General features: G+C 44.7%; 1 protein-coding gene across 7 annotated transcripts in view; it reads left to right on the top strand.

Moving 5' to 3' along the window:
- Window positions 1-19,583, top strand: part of CUNH20orf194 (chromosome unknown C20orf194 homolog) — a 148,039-nt gene extending 128,456 nt beyond the window's left edge. For 3 of the 7 annotated variants that reach the window (XR_003793098.1, XR_003793099.1, XR_003793096.1), the window contains 7 exons: window positions 5,036-5,171; window positions 8,535-8,621; window positions 11,907-12,013; window positions 12,340-12,414; window positions 14,384-14,589; window positions 15,743-17,148; window positions 17,726-17,852. Coding sequence is in view for 1 of the 7 variants with exons in the window: in XM_029220249.1 (XP_029076082.1) it covers window positions 5,036-5,171; window positions 8,535-8,621; window positions 11,907-12,013; window positions 12,340-12,414; window positions 14,384-14,589; window positions 15,743-15,808; window positions 17,055-17,148; window positions 17,726-17,838 (884 nt within the window). In the remaining 6 variants the exon portion in view is untranslated. Of the gene's footprint in view, window positions 1-5,035; window positions 5,172-8,534; window positions 8,622-11,906; window positions 12,014-12,339; window positions 12,415-14,383; window positions 14,590-15,742; window positions 17,149-17,725 lie in introns of all 7 variants that reach the window. The other 4 variants (XR_003793101.1, XR_003793100.1, XR_003793097.1 and 1 more) reach the window with 4 other exon arrangements.
- Window positions 19,584-19,821: the final 238 nt, after the last annotated feature.

Genomic DNA, 19,821 nt, shown 5'->3' with positions numbered 1-19,821 from the left:
TGGTGAGAGGAAGGAAGTATCACTAACTTCTGCCTCAGACCAGAGGCAGGGGCCAGGGGTCCTGGAAGTTGCCTTCAAACCAGTGATAGCCACTCATCTAAACCATGGGCTCAGCACCCTAGGCTGGTGAGAGTCATGTGACTTACCTTCCTGCTTGTTGCTGTGGCTAAGGTGTGCCACAGCCACCTCTGTCAGTCTGAGGAATCAGTCCAGGCTCCTTGGTGTACATGTAGGGGTCCCATTCCCAAATGATGAGATGGTGGTGGTAGTAGTGTCAGGTTGCATTTAATGAGTTCTTACTCTCTGTAGCCTGTGATAAAGCATTTCACAGATAACCTGGAGGTATGTGTTCCCATCTGACAGAGGAGGAAATTTGGGCTCAGAGAGAAAGTTGAGCAATTTGCCTAATGTCACCCATGAATAATTAGTGGAACCGAAAATTCAGACTCAGGTTTGCTTGGCTCTAAAACCCACGCTTTAATCTTTACCTTATGCTATCTTTTTACATATATGAAGAAGATAAATAAAAATATAAGCCTTATATTTTAAGCACTGCCCATGTTATTCAAAGGAGCTCTCGTAGTTCAGAGAAAGGGAGACAGCAAGGTGGCATGAGGGGAGGATTGGGATGATAACGGTATTAGAGAAGATTGTAAGGAAGAAGTAAGCTTTACCAAAAAAATTTTTTAAAGGGCTTAAGTGAAAAAACAAGGTACAGAATGGTATAGTATGCCACTGTTTGTGGGGAAAATGTATACATACACATTTACTTGTAAATACTCAGCACATATCTGGAAGAAAACTCTGATAAATATGGTTGCCTCCAGGGAAAGAAGTAGGTTGCTGGGTAGGAAGGGAATTTACTTTCTCTGTGAACTCTTCCGTACATTATGAGTTTTGCCCTCAAAAACTAAGTACAGCTAATTTTTTAAAAAACAAAACACTTGACTGAAGTGAACAGTAAGAGTCCTCTGTACTGAATATTCATTATTCAGGATCCTACAATTACAGGGGTACTTAGGAAAGCTGAAGTCTCATAATTTAGAGACATTCACTTATGAACTAATCGTTTATAAAACTAGTCTCGGGCTTCCCTGGTGGCGCAGTGGTTGAGAGTCTGCCTGATGATGCAGGGGACACGGGTTCGTGTCCCGGTCCGGGAAGATCCCACATGCCGCGGAGCGGCTGGGCCCGTGAGCCATGGCCGCTGAGCCTGCACGTCCAGAGCCTGTGTTCCTCAACGGGAGAGGCCACAACAGTGAGAGGCCACGTACCGCAAAAAAAAGACAAACAAACAAAAAACTAGTCTCTATTAGTAAAAAGATTGATGATGAGCATTGAGTCTTCTTAGGTATAGAATTAATTATAACACCTATGAGAATGCTATTACAAAATAGAATATAAATGTTGAAAATCTCAAAACCCTATAAATGAAATTATATTTAATAAAAAATTAGGAGGCAACAAGAGAGAGAGATTACCTCTACGTCTTCTCAAGTGGGAGATTAGTAAATTTTAGAGCTGTTAAGTCAAGTTGTAAAGAGTTAGTTATACTCTTTAAAGATACAAAATTATCCACTCGGGCTTCCCTGGTGGCATGGTGGTTAGGAATCCAACTGCCAAGTCAGGGGACACGCGTTTGAGCCCTGGTCTGGGAAGATCCCACGTGCCGTGGAGCACCTAAGCCCAGGCGCCACAACTACTGAGCCTGCGCTCTAGAGCCCACGAGCCACAACTGCTGAAGCCCACGCTCCTAGAGCCTGTGCTCCACAACCAGAGAAGCCACCGCAGTGAGAAGCCCGCACACCGCAATGAAGAGTAGCCCCCGCTTGCCACAACTAAAGAAAGCCCGCATGCAGCAACGAAGACCCAACACAGCCATAAATAAATAAATAAATAAATAAATAAATAAATAAATAAATAAATAAATAAATAAATTTATAAGAACAGTAAAACTTAAAAAAAGTATCCACTAGAGGAACTATAAAATTATTAATGTAACCAACCAGAACATGATAGTGGAGAAGTGGGGCAAATTTAAGGGTATATGAACTTCCTTGTCTGTCATATGGAAAAGTCAAAAGACATTGTCTAAAGGTGACATAAGGATAGCTATCATAAGAACATAAAACAGACTATAAGCCCACCACTTGTCAGAAGGAAAGCAGAAAACAATGCAGAAATCATATTGCTAAAAGTTAAAAAAAAATTTTTTTAATAGAATTCCACGTAAACAAGGTAACAGAAACAAAGTGTCAGTAAATATAAATGGAATAAACACCTATTAAAAGGAAAAGTATCTCAGATTAAACCAAAAAGTAGAATCTAATTATATGATGTTGTGTACAAGAGAAGCATCTAAAACTAAGTAAGGATGGTGATGAAAGAACGGACAAGATATAACAGACTAATGCAAACAAAAAGAAATGAGGTTGATATTAATAACAGCAGGGTTGAATACCAGGCAAAATATTGAAGAGTCTAAAAAGGGCAGTTTTGGGACTTTCCTGGTGTTCCAGCGGTTAAGACTCCGTGCTTCCACTGCAAGGTGCACGGGTTCAATCCCTGGTCGGGGAACTAAGATCCCACATGCCGCACAGCACGGCTAATAAGTAAATAAATAAAAGGGCAATTTTTAATGATAAAGGACACCATCTACAACCTGTCATGAATATTTCTGTACCAAATAATTCAAAAGAAAGCATATACCTTTAAGTTACTATGTTACTAAACAAGAAATAATTTTTCTTTTTATTGAGATATAATTGACATATAACATTGTATTAGTTTCAACTTTACAACAGAATGATTTGATGTTTGTGTACATTGCAAAATGATAATCACAATAAGTCTAGTTAACATGCATTGCCTTACCTAGTTACAAAACAATTTTTTCTTATGATGAGAACTTCTAAGATCTACTCTCTTAGCAGCTTTTAGTTATTCAATACAGTATTATTAACTATAGTTACCATGCTGTACATTACATCTCCACGACTTATTTATTTTATAACTGGAAGTTTGTACCTTTTGACTCTCTCCTCCCATTTTTCTCACCCCCTGCCCCCTGCTTCTGGCAACCACCAGTTTGTTCTCTGTATCTATGGGCTTGGTTTTTGTTTTTGTTTTTGTTTTTAGATTCTGCATATTAATCAGATCGTATAATGAGATCATATGGTATTTCTCTGTCTGACTTATTTCATTTAGCATAATGCCCTTGCGGTCCATCCATGGCAAGATGGCAAGATTTCATTCTCTTTATGGCTGAGTAACATTCATATATATATCATTATCATATATAAGATAGATATATATAAGATATATCTATCTTATATCTCCTTTATCCATTCATCCACTAATGGACACTTAGGTTTCCATATCTTGCTATTGTGAATAATACTGCAATGAACATGGGTGTGCAGATAGCTCTTCAAGATAGTGATTTCAGTTCCTTCTGGTATATTCCAGAAGTGGAATTGTTGGATCATATGGTACTTTTAATTTTTTTAGGAATCTCCATCCTGTTTTCCATAGTGTCTGTACCACTATAGAATTGGCATTCCCAGCAACTGTGTACAAGTTTCCCTTTTTTCCACATCCTCACCAACACTACTTATTTCTTGTCTTTTTGAGAATAGCCATTCTAACAGGTATGAAATGCTATCTCATTGTGGCTTTTTTAAATAATGAATTAAGCATTCAACTTAAGAAGTTAGAAAAAGAACAAGAACTTTTTAAAAACTAGATTATAATAAAAAAGATTGAATCTATAAACCAGATATATCTAGCATGTTAAGCAACACTATGGAGATGCAATCAGCAAAATCTAGACTGAGAGAAATATACAAGATGCAGTTTTTCAACAAATAAATCACAAAGAAGTAAGAAGAAAACTATAGATTGAAAGAGAATTACGAGATGCATCAGTGAAATATAATGTATGGGCTTTGTTTGGTTCCTGTTTCCAAAAAATTAAGAAAATATTCTTGAGACAAAAGTTTGAATGTGGGCTAGATATTTTATATTAAAGAATTTATTGTTAATCATTCATTTTTTTAAAGAGTCCTTATGATAATACATACTGAAATATTTTTGGATGAAATAATAGGATGTCTATTATTGGCTTCAGAATCATCCAGTGGGGAAGGAGAGGAAAGGAGAAAAGGTTGGGGTATGGTATAGAAGAAATAGTTAGCCAAATGTTGATCTTTCTTGAAGCCAAGTGATGGGCTCGTGGGCATTCATTATACTATTTTTTTCTACTTTTGTATATGTTTGAAATTTTCACAATATTAAGTGAATAAAAATGGTTGAATAACACAAATGCAAATGGTATTATAGCAGAAATGGTGTGTATGCTGTGATCCTAGCCATGTAAAAATAAGTATGGAAGAGGTATTAAAATTGTTTTGGCATGGTGGGATGTGGCAAATTCTCTGATTTCAAAATTATCTGTAGTGCTGTGGATTTTACTTCTATATTTTCACAGAAAGGTTGAGAGTGATTGTGGCCCACTCCACAACCTCTCTGTACATGCGCCACCCTTCCTTACTGTGTCACTCTGTGAATATCTTTGTTAGCGCTTACCTTGGAACTGTGGGTCCACGGGTGAGACTTCTTGACTGTGCACTCTTTGAGAATGGTTAGCACCTGACATATGGTTTGTGCTTGGTACATGTCTGTGTTCTGAACTGGTGAAAAGTCACTGGCACCAGTTCCTGATGAGGTTAAGTACATGGGATATAGAAAGGGCCCTTAGATGAAAAAGCTCCAGTTATCAAAGCGGAATTAAGAAGACAGGAGGTTAGGAGGTGAGGCAGCTACAGAGTTGAGGCCATTCACTCCAAGAGGTTGCAGTGGCAGAAAGAGGAGCAGAATGATGGCTATGTATATCAGTGTTGGGTGGCGGGTGTCTACATGAGGGGGCTGCTAGAAGGGATGATCAGGGGAGGGAGCAAGGGCTCACATTTGTGCAAACCCTCAGCCCCAGTCAGGACTCTATAAAGGCTGAACTGTTTTTGGTTTTGTTCCCCAGGCCTGGTGAGTAATGTGGTGTTCACCAGTCACACCACAGAGCAGAGGCACCCTCTCCTCATTCAGTTGCAGAGCCTCATCAGAGCTGCCAATCCTTCCGCAGCCTTCATTCTTGCAGAAAATGGGATTGTCACCAGGTAAACTTACCAGTTCACTTCACTCCGCAGGACCAGCCACTTTCTCAGATGCAGCAGTCTGGCTATGGCCCACTGGGTCTTTCCACTGTATCAAAGACCTGAGCATTTATAAAAGTCAGGTCTTGAAGTGCTTTTTTTTTTTTTAATTAATTTATTTTATTTTTATTTATTTTTGGCTGTGTTGGGTCTTTGTTGCTGCAGGTGGGCTTTCTCTAGTTGCGGCGAGTGGGGGCTACTCTTCATTGTGGTGGCTTCTCTTGTTGCGGAGCACGTGCTCCAGAGCGCAGGCTCAGTAGTTGTGGCTCATGGGCTTAGTTGCTCCGCGGCATGTGGGACCTTCCCGGACCAGGGCTTGAACCTGTGTCCTCTGCACTGGCAGGCGGATTCTTAACCACTGCGCCACCAGGGAAACCCTTGAAGTGCTTTTGATGCTGTGTAAAAATCACCAAGAGGACCCCACATGTTAGTATCCTGTACTGTTTTTTTTTTTTTTAATTTTTAAATTTTTTTTAATATATATAATTTTTCATGTATCACATTGGCAATTTATTTATTTTTGGCTGTGTTGGGTCTTTGTTTCTGTGCGAGGGCTTTCTCTATTTGCGGCAAGCGGGGGCTACTCGTCATCGCGGTGCGCGTGCCTCTCACTATCGCGGCCTCTCTTGTTGCGGAGCACAGGCTCCAGGCGCGCAGGCTCAGTAGTTGTGCCTCACGGGCCTAGTTGTTCTGCGGCATGTGGGATCTTCCCAGACCAGGGCTCGAACCCGTGTCCCCTGCATTGGCAGGCAGATTCTCAACCACTGAGCCACCAGGGAAGCCCTCCTGTACTGTTTTGAGATGTTCTGTTTTGATGCATTCACGTTCTCATCATTAAAGGATGGAAGTCAAGACTCTCTCAATGTTCTTTGTGTTAAGATGTGAGAGAAATGGCATAGAAACATGGGGAAATTATATCTTTACTTCATAGACCTGGGTTCAAGTTACAAACTAAAAATAGAGAATTAGTGACTTTGTGTGTATGTGTGTATGAAAACATTTTGTCATATAGCAGTTTTGTTTGCTCAGTAAGGTGCTAAAAGGTGTATACTTTTCATATAGTTTTGACTTTTGAGCAATGCACATATTTTACACATTCAAAAATTAAGTCAACAAGGAGGGAAAAAATACAAACAAAAACGTGAATCCATCTGTATACCAAAGTAATAAGAGCCGTACATATGCAAAATAATTCAAGTAGCTTCTGAGCATAATCCTCTGTTGGAACCCTGATTCCAAACAACATCACTGATTAGAGAAGGGAGATTATAAATATGAAATGGGAAAGGTAAGGAAAAACCCTGCAAATGTTGGAGTTGAATTGGGGGACTCGATATAAATTCCTTATTTCAAAAAAAAAGTATATTCCCTAGCTCTTTCCATTAAAAGGGACCAGAAATAATACCCTTTCCATTAAAAGGGACTAGAAATAATAATAGTAAATAATACTTCTACCTCTAGATCTTAATTTCTAAATACCAATCCCCACTACAAAGTATCAGGACTCTTTGGAGAATTGGCTGATTGCAGGTTTAGGGAGTGAAAGTACAAGGTGAGCCTAGTACATTTTGTGACAAAAAAGCAGGGAAGTATTCAAAGATTAGTGGAAATATGTCAAAAGGATACAGAAGCTAGCTTAAGAAGCTCCCACTAGGCAAATTTGGGACAACTTGAGTATATGAGAGAACCATGATAATAATGGATTATATAGCACGTGGAGTAAAATGAGTCTGTGGTGATACTAAAAAAAGGGAGAGGGACAGATCAGTAAAGCTCTTCTTTATAGAAGAATGCTAGCTAATAAAAAAATAAGGATTTATAGTACTAGAAAGTCACTATTTTGTAACCTTTCGTATAATACTTGATTTAGGCAAGAATTATCAATGGATGCTAAAAGCAGTGGATGACAGATTGTTGAGGAAAAGGATATTCACTTGTCTCAAAGTATCTGTCACGGGACTTCCCTGGTGGTGCAGTGATTAAGAATTTGCCTGTCAGTGCAGGGGACACGGGTTCAATCCCTGGTCTGGGAAGATCCCACAGGCCACAGAGCAACTAAGCCTATGTGCCACAACTACTGAGCCTGCTCTCTAGAGCCCGTGACCCACAGCTGCTGAGCCTATGTGCCACAACTACTGAAGCCTGCGCACCTAGAGCCTATGCTCCGTAACAAGAGAAGCCACTGTACTGAGAAGCCCACACACTGCAATGAAGAGTAGCCCCCGCTGTTCTGCAACTAGAGAAAGCCTGTGCACAGCAACGAAGATGCAATGCAACCATAAATAAATAAATTAAATAAATAAATGAATAAATAAAAAGTATCTGTCACTCCACAGACTGCTTACTACTTACAAAGAGGGAAAAGTACCTTCACAATGGAGAGGTTTAATCTAGAAGACATGACATTGACCAAATGATTAAACTTAGCAAGACCACTAATGGGATAAACTGACATCATGTGCCTCCTTCGTGACACTGTGGGAAGGACACAACATCACTTGGCCATTAATCTTGCCAGAAATGCTTAGCTGAATCTAATCATGAGGAGCAACCAAACAAATCCAGGTTGTGGGGCACAAGACAGCTGGCATGTACTCTTCAAAAATGTCAACTCCGGGCTTCCCTGGTGGCGCAGTGGTTGGGAGTCCGCCTGCCAATGCAGGGGACACGGGTTCGTGCCCCGGTCAGGGAGGATCCTGCGTGCCGCGGAGCGGCTGGGCCCGTGGGCCATGGCCGCTGGGCCTGCGCGTCTGGAGCCTGTGCTCCGCGGCGGGAGAGGCCACGGCAGTGAGAGGGCCACATACCGCAAAAAAAAAAAAAAAAAATGAGTAACAAACAAAAAAAGTTGGAGGAATTGTTCCAGACTGAAGGAAAATAAAGATTATAAATTAATGAGCAATCCTTGATTGGATCCTGAGTGCCCTATCCCCCCAAAAAGGGGAAATTTGAAAATGGATGTATATTATATCAATACTTCTCCAACTTTAATGTGCATATGAACCTCTTGGGGACCTTATTAAAATGAGGGTTCTGATTCAGTAGGTCTGGAGTAGGCTGGAGATCCTGCATTTCCACCAAGCTCCCATGTGATACCAGTGCTGCTTGTCCTCAGTATTAAATTCCCTCAGTGTGATTATACTGTTGTGGTTCTTTAAGAGAATGTGCTTGTTCTTAGAGATGCATACTAAAGTATTTAGGGGTGAAATAACAGAAAAAAAAATATATGCATGTACTTGTATGTGTGTATGGGGGTGTAGAGAGTAAGCAGAATGTACAGGTTAAGGTTAATAGTTCTAATTAACCTGGATTTTCTGTATGTTTTCAAAGGAATGAAGACATTGAACTGATTCTCTCAGAAAATAGTTTTTCGAGTCCTCAGATGCTACGATCTCGATATCTAATGTACCCTGGCTGGCAAGTATCATCATTGAAAAGTAGCTAAGATTTCTTTATAAACTCAGTGATTTATTTATTTACAGGAAAGAAAAAGAAAGTGAAAATACCAGGTGTGCTCTAGGAGGGTGACAATGGCAGCTGCAACAGCCTGCCATGTCCCAGTAACCACTGGCCTTGCTGGAAGCCCAGTGATCCACATCTTGGGGTCCAAATTGAGACCCTTGCTGGATGTTGAGACTTAAGGAGTCATCTTATAGGCCTTAAGCACAATGGTATCCTTTGTTTCCTCTAGCCTCTAGTGAGAGTGAGGTGGCCGGCATGGAACCAAGGAGTTATGACCCTCCCGGGTGAGAGAGTCTCTCCTGAGAATAGTCAGTCCTCTAGGGTTCCCATCTGACAGGTAGGTTCCCTGCTGTTGTGGCCCAGGGGATGTTCTGTGCTCTGCAGGTGGCCTCCTAGCCTGAACCTGTCCTCCAGATAGGAGAGGAAGAGAAAAGAGAGTGTGAAGTGCACTATAATCATATTTCCAGCATCACTTGAGCACTTACTGTGTGCTACACGTTGTAAGACTTCGCTCTCCAGTCCAGCAGCCACTAGCCACATTTGGCTAGTTAATAAAATGTAAATGTATATTAATAAAAATAAAGTAAAATTTAAAATTTAGCCTTTTAGTCACACAAGCCACATTTCAAGTGCTTAACAGCTACCTGTGACTAGCAGCTACTGTCTTGGACAGTTCAGATCCAGAACATTTCCATCACCACAGAAAGTTCTGTTCACAGTGCCACTCTAAGAGTTCAACCTGTGTTATCTCATTCATCCTCAAACCAAGCCTGCAAGGTGGATTCCATTTTTTTCTTCATTCTAGAGATAAGGTAACTGAGGCAGCAAGGACTTAAACGTCTTGTCCAAAGTCCCACAGCTAGTAAATGAAAGAGTTGGGTTTCAAACCCAGGTTGTGTGGCTTCAGAGCCTTTATTTTTTTTTTTTGAAGTATAATAGATTTACAAAGTTGTGTTAATTTCTGCTGTACAGCAGAGCCTGTACTCTTAACCACCATGCTGCACTTGTCCCTGTATGGAATGGATAACTAGTTTTGCTCTGTTGAAGGTTCAGGGGAAGACAGTTAAAGCTTAGCCAAAATTGATCCCTCATATTGATTTGGATCATCTTTATTATCGTCACTCACTTCCCTCAGCCACCTCTGTGAGTCCTCCAACCACCCCTTACATCACCAGTATTTTGTACCAGCAAAAAACTGATTGTACTATCCTGTTTAAAAAAAAAAAAGGTCAATATGTAAAATTGAAGGTTTTCAGGCTTATTTTTAGAAGGAACCTCTGGTTTGAGTCACATCATACTTAAACAGTGAGTAAGTGGATCATTCCTTATGCCTGAACAAGACAATAATATCTTAGCTAAAAAGAAAAAGATGGAGCTTCTGGGGTGAAACTCTTCTCTCCAGTGGCTGCAGCTACTGACCTTTTTGCTGCCCACACCTCTGGGCCTGGTCCTGAGACTTCTGTCGTCTCCACCTGGTGCCTAGGGAAGCACCTATTTTCCAGTCCATACCAACTCATTGTGGGCATGGCATACATTAACCTAGCTCAGGGCACAGACTTTTCTGGAGGCAGACTGATCTAGGACAGAGACAGGTATGAGGGAGTTCATTAGAAGGCTCTGTGAATCTAGAGTCTGAAATCTTCCTTTATCAGGAAGATCAGTCCTTGTAGAGGATCAGAGATGGAGGGGCCTCAGAATCACCCTTCAGGCCCTCCCTTCCAAGTTCATTCCTAGGAATCAGATGATTTACTCTTTTAACAAGATGGCAGTCATCAGATTCCTGCTCATCGCTGTACATTACTCCCCTCTCTCCTTGGGTGAGGGCCACCACCTCAGAGTGAACAGGCCTTAGCTGCAGGATGTGCTCAGCTTTGTGCTGTGCAGATTCTTAGCCATTCCCCTCCCACAGCCCTCTGTTGTCATCGACCCCACCCCCACCTCCCCTGGTAGAAGGGCTTGTTCCTAGTCTGTAAGGAAACCTTGTACTATTCCCCTGGCCCCGCCAAATTCCCCTAAGGATACAGCCTCTGAACACAGAAGCCTGAGAAGCCCGTGGTCTCCAAATCTCATGTTTGGATGGGGAGAGAACAAAAAGAACATGTCAGTCTTGCAAAAATGTTATGCCACCACCTTACTTTAAAGAAGTTGCTTTAAAGAGTAAGATACTTTGAACAATGTAAAATTCAAAACTGCAGTGCAGTTTTCAAGCAAAGGAAACTAATATGAAAATACAGTAGACTGGAGGGAAGTGTTTGCATCAAATGTGACGGAGGGTTAATATAGTATTTGGAAAGCTTGTTTAGATATTTAAGAAAAGTAACCCATATTATATAGATGTGAACAGTCCACTTAAGACCAAGTATAGATGGCAACTGTGGTAACAGAATTCCATGTACATAATACTCAAATGCAAAATGGTGTCTCACTGTTGCTTTGATTGACACCTGTTACATTTAGGTAAAAATATCTATAAAATTCATTGCTGGAGGAATTGTTGTGAAACTGGTACACTCATCTACTGCTGGGGGTGGTATAAATTACCCATGAGATGTTATGCCCTCTCCTGGACTGATTCCAATCAAGGGATTCATCTCAATGAAATCGTTCAAAAGAAGGAATGACAGTTTCATAACTTTGGAAGCTGGGTGGTAGGAATTCATTACACTACCCTTCTATCTTTGCATATCTCTGAAATTTTCCATAATAAAAAGTTAAATTTTTTAAATGCTGCGTTCTTAATGAGTCTGTGGCAGTCAGTATGTCTGCTGAACTCAAAACTGAGAAAATAGATCAGAGATGCCCCAGCCCTTTAGTTCCTTCTGGAGAGACTGCACATCCAAATGTACAGTCTGTTAAACTGCCCTCAGTGAGGGTGGGGCATAGTGGGAGCCCTGAAGAGAGTGGGAGGGGATCCTGAGGAAGAGCTCCAAAGGTACCAGGAGGGACCCCTAATCCCAGTTGGGATACTGGCAAGCTTCAAAGGTAGAGGGGGTCTTTGACTTTAAGGGATTGCTAGTCCAAAGAAGGTAAGACCTTCCTGCTCTAAGGGGGCAAACATGCTTCTCAGTCTCAAGATGAAAGAGACATAAATGCTTTCAAATAAGTGCTTTGTACACAAAATGACGTACAATTAAGGGAGAATTCAAATATGATAAGTGATATGTAGTTCTTTCCAATGTAGTATGTAGTAACACTCAAAGCCCCAATTACTTGTATTTATAATTTTTTAAACCTTTTAAGGTATGAAGGTAAATTTGATGTTGGATCGGTCTTTCCATTAATGGTTCAGATTTGTGTATGGTTTGGTCGTCCCTTGGAGAAGACTCGCTTTGTGGCCAAGTGTAAAGGTAAGCCTTGACCGGGACATGTCCCAGACACTGGTAAAAGAATGCCCCAGAGTTGTCGCCGCTTCCTGGCACCATTTTAGTATTCTGTGTGTGCTGTCTCTTCTCACCATTTGGGTCTGAAAGCAGGCAGAAGAATTTGAGGACCCAGGAGTCCCTTACCCCTGAGAATAGTGGCAAAGCCACTGGGGGAAGATCTGGTGGGGGTACCTGTGAACCCTGGACCCTAGAGGAGGTGCCTTTCCAGTCCCTAACCCTCCCAGCTGTGCCACCCTGGACTTGGCCTCTGCCCCCAGGTGAGTAACAACCCTATCCTCTTCCTCCACCAGCAATTCAGTCCTCTATCAAGCCAAGTCCCTTCTCTGGAAACATCTACCACATCCTGGGCAAAGTGAAGTTTTCAGGTAACTGGGCGCTTGGATTTGGGAGCGCTACTCTGTGGAGTGCTCACATCTCATGATGTGAGTTCATAGCCTCTGCTGGTGCTTTGCAGACCACTGATGCCTCTTAGACTCTCTCAAAAAACCCTCCCCTCTGGGTCTTACACCATAGGCTCCTCCAGTCATCCCTTTCAGTCAAGGTCCCAACCTTTCTCCAGGTCCTTCTGCTCTGCAGTGGAGGATCTGTTTTCCTGCCCCTGGATGAACCTGCCCAGGGCCTCTCCTCACAGCTCCTTGACTTCCTTGTTCTAGAGACTCACACTCCACCCGTCTTGAGCCATCCATGGCCTCCTCCTAGACCTGTCACCAGGAGCTACCCCAATGCTGAGCCTTCCAGCTCTGGATCCGTTTCTGCCAAAGTCTTCAAGCCTTCCACTTGCCTTCTCCTCCCCTCCGTTCAGTAAACCTGTTTATCAGCCTTTGACCCCTGCAGCCCTTGCAACCTGAAGTCTGTCAGTCCTGGGCTGGGGTTCAGGGAAGGTGTGAAAACAAGGAGCCAGTTAACTCAACATTGAGAAAGAGCAGAATGTTCCAGGGAAAAGGCAGAGCATGTGCTGTGGATGTGAGGCAAAAACAGGCACGTTTCAGGAACCAAAAAAGGTTTACTGTGTCTGGGTCCCAGGGGAGGAAGTGAGGGAGTGTGTCTGTTAGGGCATCTTTGGCAGTTACAACAGAAAACCCCAGCTCAACTAGCAGGTGTTAGCTACATAGCAAGAAGTCAAGAGGTCTGGCAGCATAGCAAAGCCAGTGAAGACCCAGGTAATATATGGCTTTTGTGTTCTTACATTCTTGGTGTCAGCTTTTCCTCAGGTTCCCACCCCTCATGGTTGCCAGGTAGTGCTGCAGGTCTAGGTGTCACATTCAGACACAACAGCTAGCTGATGGAAGAAGCTGGCTCTTCCTGTGGGTGTCTTTATCAGTTCCTCAGCAGACTTCTCTCATTGGCCAGGATCGAGTTGCCATTGCCCATGGGGAATTGGTATTGGACGAAGAGGGGGATGCTGGGCAGGTAACCGGGGGTGTCTGCAGCAGGGAGCCACTGAGAGTTGTAAGCATGGAATCATCTGGGTTCAGATAGGAGAATTAGGTCGCAGAGCCTCTATAAAATAATCTCTCAAGGTTCTTAACCTTTGGCTTAATTTATGTTATTGAATCTGAAACTTTGGCCCCACTCTACAAGCCCCTTACTCAAGCCCACTTCCCTCAGGCTCTGACAGACCCCCACCTGCTCATCCCTCTCCCCTATCATCACCTCCTTTTCTTTTTTATTTAGACTGACTCTTGACCCCTTTCTTGTTAAAGGTAAACCTTTCTTTGTTTTAGATCTCTTTCTCATCATGCCTTTTTGGGGAACCTTACCCTTGTGTCTCCAGTATATTTTAGCCCCCAGCGCCTCAGCTTATAAACCCGATTACATCTTTCCTGTTCCCATGCATGTGTCCCTCCTGCAGCACTTGTACTGTTGAGCTTGCCCTCCTCCCATGGACTTTCAGACCTCAGCTGAGACCCACCCCCTCCACCTCTACCAAGGGAGCTTTCCTTGCTTCTCCTCAACTACCTCTTCCATAGGGGTGACCCCAGCCATTCTCTTCTTCTAATGACTGTGTAGATGTCTCCCACTCAGGGTCCTACAGTCTTTCAAATGCCACAGATGCAGAGTCAAACTCTTCTTCTCCCACTTGCAAACCTTTTCTTCCTCTTGTAGTCCCCTTCTGGGTTAAATGGTGTCCACCTGATCACCCAATCAGCTTAGCTAGAAACTTACATTGTTCCTCCCTCTCTTACTTCATCCTTTCTAATTTGCTGCCAGTCATGTCAGTTCTCCCTCCTGCATGTCTTGTGAATCTGTCCCCCACAGCTGCACTAATCCAGTCTTAGTGTAGCCTTATCCTTTTGGGGCAGGGTCTCAGGGACTAAAGTGTTCTCCTTGCAGACTCTGAGAGGACCATGGAGGTCTGCCACAACACTCTGGCCAATTCCTTGAGCATCGTGCCAGTTTTGGAGGGACCCACGCCACCGCCTGACTCCAGAAGCACACCTCAAGGCAGCAGCGGGCAGCAGGAATGCTACCTCGTGTTCATAGGCTGCTCCCTGAAGGAAGAAAGTGTCAAGGACTGGCTGCGGCAGTCAGCTAAGCAGGTGGTTTCCAAAGCCCAGACAGACCTGGCACTGATATGACCAGACACTTCAGAGTTGTTGATGGACCTGAGGCAGAAGCCCCTCCACCTTCTCCCTGCTTTCTCCCCACTGGTTCACCCCTCACAGGCTCAGCCAGCGTTTTCAGGGACTCTGAGAGTGGGAGGAAGCCCCTGGGGCAAACTCCAGGCAGACTTGTTTTGCTGCCTACCCTGCGAGCCCAGGTGCTCAAAGCCATTTCCAGTCCTGCTTCCCAAGGCAGGCTGGAGTTATTATCAGATGGCTTAACCAGGACCTAGGTGAAACTTAGTTGTTTCATGTGGACCCTGGATCAGCTTAGTGTTCTAAACTCAAAAATGTCTTCTTAGCTGAACCTGATTCATAGGCTCTCCTGTCTTCTGAGCCCAGCATCTCCTGTACTTTGGTTCTCTCTCTAGAAAGGAAAAACAACAAAGATATCCTTAGAGTCCTTTGCAAACCAAGACTCCAAGCATAGACAGCAGTGAGCCCGGAGGCCCTGGAGAGAGGTACAGGGGAAGAGGAGGCTTGCCTATAGATCCACACAAACATCTTTAGTCCAATACTACAAAGAAAAAAAATCCGGACTGGAGTTAAAATCCTTTCATATGCTGCTAGCTTTGGGTTCTAAGCCTCTTAGCACAGTCTGAGCTTAAGCTTATTCTAGAGCTCTGGAAATAGAGTTGGCTGGGGCCTGGGTCTTCTGTACATGCTCAGTTGGGACCTGTCTTTTATACTAAGGAATGGCTGCTTGCAGACTGGGTCTTTCTCAAACTCACTGGATAGACTCTTAAATGGTATTTGACTGTGAGACCTCCAGTTGTTCTTTTGTCTGCATGTCTGTCACTGGTGGGGCCTAGGATTGAGAATCTGCAAAGAGGCAGAAACATGCCTATTTGCAAATGCATCAGTCTCTTTTCTGCCGTTTGTTCCCCCCTGGCCCGCAGGACTCTGTGATGGGAAAGTGGTCTTCTCAAGGGACAGACAGGCAGGATATTGTATCCAGTCCATGACGATGCTTGTGCTTCCCTTTCTGGCATCTCAGTCATGTAACTGGCCCCCAGAGCCCTGAGCCCTCACCCTCCCGTGTACCCATCAGCTCTGTTGAAAACTGACACCTCCTTACATCTCTGCACAGAAGCCTCAGAGGAAAGCCCTGAAGACCAGGGGGATGCTGACCCAGCAGGAGATCAGGAACATCCATGTGAGTACCCTGCCCTGGGGGCCTAAGTCCCCTCAGTGTCCCAAGGATGTTCTTGTGCAGTTGTATCTTTTAGGATTCCTGAGTGAGGTGGCTGTTTGTAGGGCATGCTGGAGGTCCTGCTTCTCTCAGGCCACAGAGGGAAGCTGGGTAAAGAGAAACCTCAGCTCACCTGGTCTTGCAGCCTCAGTGAGAAGGACGGCGTGGCCTCTGGTGTGATGTGGTTACGAAATTGAGGAGAACTAGTGCCTGTGGGAGAAACAGGTGACATGGAGGTCTGTTTTGTCACCGTGTTCAAGCAGCTGCAGAAGTCCTTTCCTCCTCCCATTCCTCTGTCCTAGATAAACCACAGAGAAACCAGCGAGGTCCCAGGTAAAAACTCTAGATCCTGAAGCTGCTCATGGGCAGGTTGTGAAATCCTGAGGCCAGGACGAGAGGCCCTTTGAGGAGCCCTCTCAGACTCCAGGCTGACTCCCAGGCTCTACCCCAGTTCCCATACCCACTGAGGCCTTTTCCTGATGGGTTTGGGGGAAAAGGCTAAAAGGGATAGAGAGTCCAGGTCTCAGCATGAGCTGCATCACAAGTCCCAGTAATGAGCAGGTGGGGCAGGACTCTGGGCTTCCAGAAGCCCCTGCTGTGGATTTGAGGAGGGCCCCTTTATTCCGACTCCAGGGCCTGGGCATCTCTGGGTGTTCCTGCTGAGGACACCATGGGCACCTCAGAAGGCAGGCAGTGTGTGTTTCCCCAGAAGCACACCTTAAATAAGGATTTGAGCGCAGGTAGTTTATTTTGGAAGTGATTCTAGAAAACACTATTAGGAAAATGGGAAAGTAAGAGAAGGGAATCGTGTATTGTCAAACCAGTACCACTGTTGGCATCTGGGGCTTGGTCCCATTAATAATCCCAGAGTTCCTCCCTGAGAGGTGGGAGAACCTCTGTCAGTCATTGTTTGATGGCTGTTGTGAGGATGGTGTTAATTCCCTGGCACACCTAGCCTTCCACAGGGCAAAGTGGGCTATTTTGCTAGGGTAATAGGCTTGTTTGTTTTGGGGTGTTGTTTTTTTTTTGGCCGCACCACACAGCATGCAGGATCTTAGTTCCCCGACCAGGGATCAAACCCACGCCCCCTGCAGTAGAAGTGCAGAGTCTTAACCACTGGACCACCAGGGAAGTCCCTGTTTTTGTTTTTAATGAATGAGTGAATGATAGAAAATGGTCAGATAATTCTAACAGGACTCTTCTCCTACAGGTGAAACGCCACCTGGACCCCCTACCTGCAGGTTACTTTTATAATGGCACCCAGTTTGTCAACTTCTTTGGTGACAAGACTGATTTTCACCCACGTATCCTTGGAATCTGGGGCAGAGAGGCTGGGGGGGTGTGAAAACCTGGCTGTAAAGAGGGTATCTGCTAGAGCCATCATAGCCTAGCCCCTGGTGCCGGCTGGGTTTGGGAATACACAGCAAGCCACAGAGGCTGACTTTTCATTTTGTCCTCTTAGAGTCATTAAAATTACATTTATTCTTCATTCAGTGATGGCTGAGGTTACTCTGGGGGTTGTAGTTTAAATGCAGCTGTGGTGACATCCTGTGGTCATCAGGGAGTCATGATTTACAAGTTGGAGACTGGGTCTGATTACAGTAGTTAATTTGTGGAAAGGTGGATGGGGTGTTGCTGTGGGCTAGTGAAAGCTGAAGGGCTCAGTTCTTAGAGCTCATGAAGGGCCCTGTGTCAACCCCTGTCACATTCTTTGCAGCTGTGGTGCTGCCAGTATATTAAAAAAGCCAGTCAGGTACCTTCTGTGCAGGCTGAGCACTCACTACCTCAGTGTCCCCTACTTCACCTGTCCACGCATTCCTCTGGCCTGGGCAGCTCCCTTGGCCCCAAGGCTCAGGGCCTTCTTCCTTAATGAGGTGCCAGTCATGGACCAGTTCATGAATGACTACGTAGAAGAAGCCAACCGGGAAATCGAGAAGTATAACCGCGAGCTGGAGCAGCAGGAGTATCATGACCTCTTTGAGCAGAAGCCCTAGAGGAAGAAGACCCTGGAGATGGATGTTTTAAAACGGGGTGTCTTAACCTCAGCTTTTCCAGAGGCCCCTCCCTAGAGGGGCTATCTTTGTTCTCCTTGGCCTTTGTGTGCTGGCTTGAGTGCATGTTGTCTTTATTCTCTATACAGCGCTGAAGAGCATCACCTGCACCACTGATTTGGCAGGGGAGGGGGGTCCTTATGGAGGATGAGCAGACAGGGGCTGCCCTTTGTGCGTAGCCGGCAGTCCAGGACCTCTGGGTCTCTGATAACAGTATTTTCTTTGGGCTGTTGCAGCAGTGTGTGAGGGTGGGAGGAGCATTTGGATTGCACAGAGTGGCTGCTGGGACATAAAGAATCCTGGCTGCCAAACTGTGGCCATGCCTGGGGGCCCAGGCCACCACAGGCCTTGGGCCTCAGACACCACCCCAGGAGAGCCTTTCACCCCAGTGGAGTGCCTGCCTCCCTGTTTAGGCCCCTTCCACTGAAGGCTTGGGCCCTGCTGACCCTGTGCCCAGTTCTAGAGGGAACAGCACAAGCCCTGGCCAATCCCAACCCACAGAGCCAACAGCTTGGGCGGAGATCAGCAGCTTATTCTAAAATGAGGGAATTTCCCTTACGGACTAAACAGAGGGGAAAGACTTGTTGCTTTCCAGAAGTATGTGGCTTTTGAATTGACACAAGCAGCCCCCCTTGGGACTGGTTTTGAGCCTCCTCATGTCATCACTCTGGTTTACCTCATTTGGGGATGAGAAAAACTGCTGCTCAGGCCTCCCTGGTGACGCTTTGCCTCACTGTTAAGGGCAGTGTCCTGCAACTGCGTAGTCTTACGCCCAGGGTTCTGGTCACTTATGGGGCATCTTCACTTGAAGGGGGTTCAGTCTCAGCACCCATACCTCCCCTCAGTCTTGCCAGGGAAGGCCTGGTTTTCAGCCCAACCTTCAGGAATCTCATGTCTCCAAGCATCGTTGCTAGTCTTGTATTGTTTGGCTCTAGGGGACCAGGAATTTCGGAGAATTCCAATATCCAAGTTAGAATTCCTTCTAGTAGCTTTGTTTTCAGCTGGACTAAAAAGCAGAGGGGAATTTCAAGTGTATCCCATGCCTGACCTCCAGAATTAGTGTGGGAAAGAGGAAGGTCGCAGGCACAGATACTTAGGTGATGTCTGTTAGGACTTCAGCGCCTCAGCTGCCTAGATTGTAAATGCTTTCTGAATTTCACGTATTTTTTTGCATGCCTTAGGAAGGAGCACATAGGCAAAACCAGCAAAGTTTCTAGTAATGTAGAGGGGTTTTTGAGAAAGGATCCTGGCGCAGAGGAGAGACAGAAAACCGATGGAGCACATGTAGTCTGTCACACAGAGTCCTGCATACAAGTAGTAAAGCAGTTGTTAAGGGCTTGTTAGTAACATGTACTTATATTAGAAAAAAATTTTTCATTTGAAGCCAAATGAACAATACTCCAAATACCATTTAATAAGAACTCTTGCTTGAAGAAAGGCTTCTGAAAAGGCCCATGTGCTCCAGTCTCAGCTCCCAAAGCTGCTGGTGACAAGGGCCCAGGTGTGGAGCCCCATCTGGGAGCCCCTCACTTCTAGCTGGCCAGAGGCTGGGGTCCACAACGGGCCTGCCTCTGCTTCAGAATCAGTAACAGATGTTAAGTGCAATTGATGAAATAATAATGAGTTACTGTAGCTTCCTTTAGCTCTACCGAGCTCTTTTTAAAAACTCAAGCAGCCTTAGAAAAGGGAGCCAGGGGTGGGAGGGGGCGGGGGGCGGGGCGGGGGGGAGATGACAGGCCATCTCCTCCAGGTGGGTTGCTGTGAACATTTAAATGAAAGCTCTCTTTCTAGGAGCTTGAGCCATTTCCTGGCTGCTGCACAAAAGAGTTTTTAAAGAGGGGTCGGAGCCCGCCCATAAAAGTGGGTCTTAAACACTGCATGGTCTTGGTTTCTGACCACTGTCCATAGAAATGCTCTCTCACCAAC

Source organism: Monodon monoceros, unplaced genomic scaffold (genome assembly GCF_005190385.1).
Source record: "Monodon monoceros isolate NGI ecotype Baffin Bay Population unplaced genomic scaffold, NGI_Narwhal_1 Super_Scaffold_13, whole genome shotgun sequence".
Taxonomy (NCBI): Eukaryota; Metazoa; Chordata; class Mammalia; order Artiodactyla; family Monodontidae; genus Monodon; species Monodon monoceros.
Note: the sequence above shows the minus strand (reverse complement) of the source record. Positions and strands in the feature narration are given on the sequence as shown.